This window comes from Pteropus alecto, unplaced genomic scaffold, assembly GCF_000325575.1.
Source record: "Pteropus alecto unplaced genomic scaffold, ASM32557v1 scaffold76, whole genome shotgun sequence".
Classification (NCBI taxonomy): domain Eukaryota; kingdom Metazoa; phylum Chordata; class Mammalia; order Chiroptera; family Pteropodidae; genus Pteropus; species Pteropus alecto.
This window is the reverse complement of record NW_006443138.1, coordinates 6156538-6160237: the sequence shown is the minus strand read 5'-3', so window position 1 is coordinate 6160237 and position 3700 is coordinate 6156538. Positions and strand designations below refer to the sequence as shown.

General features: G+C 35.1%; 1 protein-coding gene across 1 annotated transcript in view; it reads left to right on the top strand.

The window, feature by feature from the left end:
- The first annotated feature begins 2585 nt into the window (after positions 1-2585).
- IFNG (interferon gamma) overlaps positions 2586-3700 on the top strand; it is a 4743-nt gene continuing 3628 nt past the window's right edge. The window contains 1 exon segment of the mRNA NM_001290166.1: positions 2586-2796. Within this exon segment, the coding sequence (NP_001277095.1) occupies positions 2680-2796 (117 nt within the window). The 5' untranslated portion in view covers positions 2586-2679.

Sequence of the window (3700 nt, the reverse complement as noted above, 5' to 3'; positions counted from 1 at the left end):
CAGTTTTAGGCACATACAGTAACTTTAATGGATACCGATTGATTGGGGGACAGTTGGATTAGGGAAAAGTTCTTGGTTCTAGACTCAGCTCTGCATTATCCAACTGAATAAATTTCAGCACGGCACTTTGTTTTTAGGGGTCTTGATTTACAAATCTAAAAAGCGAGACCATAAATAATCTCTATAATTCCGTAATTCTGTGTTGTGTTTGGTCATGCATGCCATCAAGAGTTATTAGAGCTCGGATTTTAGCCATGTGGTTACTAGTCTTAAATATCTGACAATATTGTAAATGTATCTGTAAATATATCTGTAATTTTCAATCGACATTCTCAATTTACAAATGCCCAGACAATATGTAATTCCCAATTGCGCATCTTTCTATCCTTAACTCCTCACCTCCAATACCATAGTCCAGTGGATAAATCAAGGGATGGGCAGAACCAATTTTTACTCTTTTCCAGAAAGTTGGGAATATTTCTTCCAGTAACTTGGAATTTGGCCAGTGGATTCTTGGATGGTATTGAATGCCTGTAGCAGGTCTCAAGGCTTTGATAAGGGTTTCTTATCACTATGTTACCTGTAAACATACTTCCTGGGCCATATTTTTCCTTGAGGAGAGCCACACTAGGGTTTCGTGGGCAGCAGCGTACTTTCCACACTTTTCGCTGGCTTAACATGAGGGTTTGGTCCAGCACATATGTTTTGATCTTGTTTATTCTTTGGGAAGATAGCCCTTAAATAATTTTCTGGCCTTTTTCACATAAAATAATACATAGAATTGTCCATGTATAGTAAATGAAGCAGGATTTGGCTAATGATGTAGCATCATGTTTCCAACATAATCATAAATCCTATTTAATTAAAAACTAGTTTCCTGCAGGTTAAGTTTGATAGTATTAGGATTGTAACTTGAGGGAAAAAAAAACTCAAGTAGATCCTTAATTAAGCATTCAAAGTTACACTTATTCAGTGCTATCTGTGGGTACATCTTCAGGCTAAAATGTTTTTAGGGAAGAAAAGGGTGTTATAGAAGAAATGAAACAATTTCTTATTTTAAGGAACTCAGTCCAACATGTGAGAAAACACATGAGTAGCTAACTCTAATATGAGATTGAGGAATGAGGATTCTAAGAAAAGTATGAACCAAGTGCTAGCCCAGTGTAGGGGATGTGAGATTAATTTTAAGGATAATTTTGGGAGAACTCATGGAGATAATGGTTTTTAGGCTGGGTTTGGATAGATGGACACCACCCTCAGGGGCACAGATGAGGGGAAGGAGAACTCAAAGCCAAAGGAATTGCATAAGCAAAGGTTCAGGGGGGTGTTTTTATAGGAATGGCTAGCCATCCAACAAGCCTAGATAGCAAGAGATAACTTTTATCTTACTTACTATATGTCTGGCAAAATTCTTAGCACTTTATATGTATTCTGTGATTTAATTTTCAGCTGAAGCTTGGAAGGAGATACTAGTATTAAGCCCATTTCTGCCTCATAGAAGAGTTAAGAAACTTGTTCAAAATCACATAGCTGGATAGTAGTGGAGCCAGGCTTCAAGTCTGCATCTATAAACACAATACTCTAGTGTATACAGTGCAGGCTGAAATGCAAGGTGGGCTGGAACTAAAGTATGGCCGGCCTTCTGTACCATCCCCAAATGTTTTACTTCATAAACAAATTACTAAGAGAAGAAGAAGAATCCTATTTTTTTTTTGTATTTGCAAGGAAAAGAAACAAAAAGTAAAAAAAAAATCTCCATTATTAATAATTATTTGGAACAATTGGTCATCTAGAGCTGTATTCTTCAACTCAGTAGCCTCTAACCACATGTGGCTATTGAATGTTTGGAATATGTCTAGTCTAAAGTGAGATGTGCTACAGGTATAAAATACATACTGGATTTCAAGGATTTAATGACAAGCAGACTGTAAAATATCTTAATAATGTTGTGTATTGATACTAGAAAATTTAAAATTAGCTATTTGCCTTGCATTTTATTTTTATTGGGTGTTGTTGGTCCAGAGCAATTTAAAGTTGTGGTAGATATTTTACTAACTCTGATGAAGGACTTCCTCACCACATTGGGGTTTTAACCACAATTTTTTCCTTGCTTTCTGTCCATTTGCAAGAAAAATTTTAAAAGGCACCCCCTTAGTAAACATTTCAGAGACCCTAGAATTTCCTTTTCATTTGCTCCCAACCACAAACAAATGATCAATGTGCTTTGTCAACACACTGGAGCAACATTTTTCAAGGGCAAAGGTAGGAGGTACCAAAAAATTTCCAATCCTGAATAGTGTGAAGTAAAAGTGCTTTCAGAGGATCCCACAAGTATGGCATGGTGGACATGACGGGTCTGTCTCATTGTCGAAAGACCCAAGGAGTTGAAAGGAAACTCTAACTACAACACCAAAATGCCACAAAACCATAGTTGTTAATACAAACTAACTAGCATCTCTGTCTATCTGTCACCATCTCATCTTAAAAAACTTGTGAAAATACGTAATCCCGTTGAGACTCCAATTAGGTATAAATACCAGCAGCAAAAGGAGATGCAGTACATTTTTCTGATCATCTGAAGATCAGCTATTCGAAGAGAAAGATCAGCCAAGTCCTTTGGACCTGATCAACAATACAGGAGCTACTGATTTCAGCGACTTTGGCTTCTCTCTCTCCAAAATGATGAATTATACAAGTTATATCTTAGCTTTTCAGCTTTGCGTGATTTTGGGTTCTTCTAGCTGCTACTGCCAGGCTACATTTTTAAAAGAAATAGAAAACCTAAAGGAATATTTTGTAAGTATGATCTTTTAATAATGCTTGTTTGTGGTTGAAATGACTGAACGTTGACTTGGAGTTGTATCTATGATAGGCTGTCATCTCTAGTCCACAGTCATCTTGAGAAGACTTGATGTTATTTTGACTGCTGACTAGATGAGTTTTTGACTAAATTATCTAGATTTTGCTTTAACTCTCTACTCAATTTTCTGTAGAGACTAAAGGGGCATTCATAAATTTCTCAAAAGGTGGGCATAATACGGGGAGAAAGCAGAATGATTTGATAGTTTTGTGGTGCGAATCTGTTCAATTGTCATGGCAAGTTGTACAGAAAAAAGTGACTGGCTATTAGTTTCCAATTTCTTAGATGACCATGATGGTGAGAGTAAAGGATTAAGGTTATTATTAAAAATGACAATCTGAAATAATTAATCAATTAAAGAATCAGTTAAAGCTTTGGCTTTAAAAAATTTGGAGATGTTTTTCTCCAAAAAGTGCTTTTAAAATTCTACTACCCCATCTATGTCATTTATGAATTACCATTAAACTCAGTCACCTGCTGAGATTCTGTAGGAGTTATAACCTAGCTTGAATTTTAAAATATTTTTTGTTTTATTATATGAGTTGCTTTAAAATTTTTATTTATGGTTAATTAAACTAATTTTTGCATTTAAAACATTTTATTATTTATTCAAAATTTAGTATTATAATTATAGCTCTTATACTTATGTTTAAACTTTCACAAGCTATTTTATTCACACAACATCAAGTCAAATCTTTCACAAACACACATCTGGAACTACCTTTTAAAGCTGGTATAACAACACATAGGACACAGGTAGATGTTATAAAGATCTATACCATAGGAGGGCAGTATTTTATAGTGGGATCTGATTTTTTTTTTAACTAGCCTTACAAACAC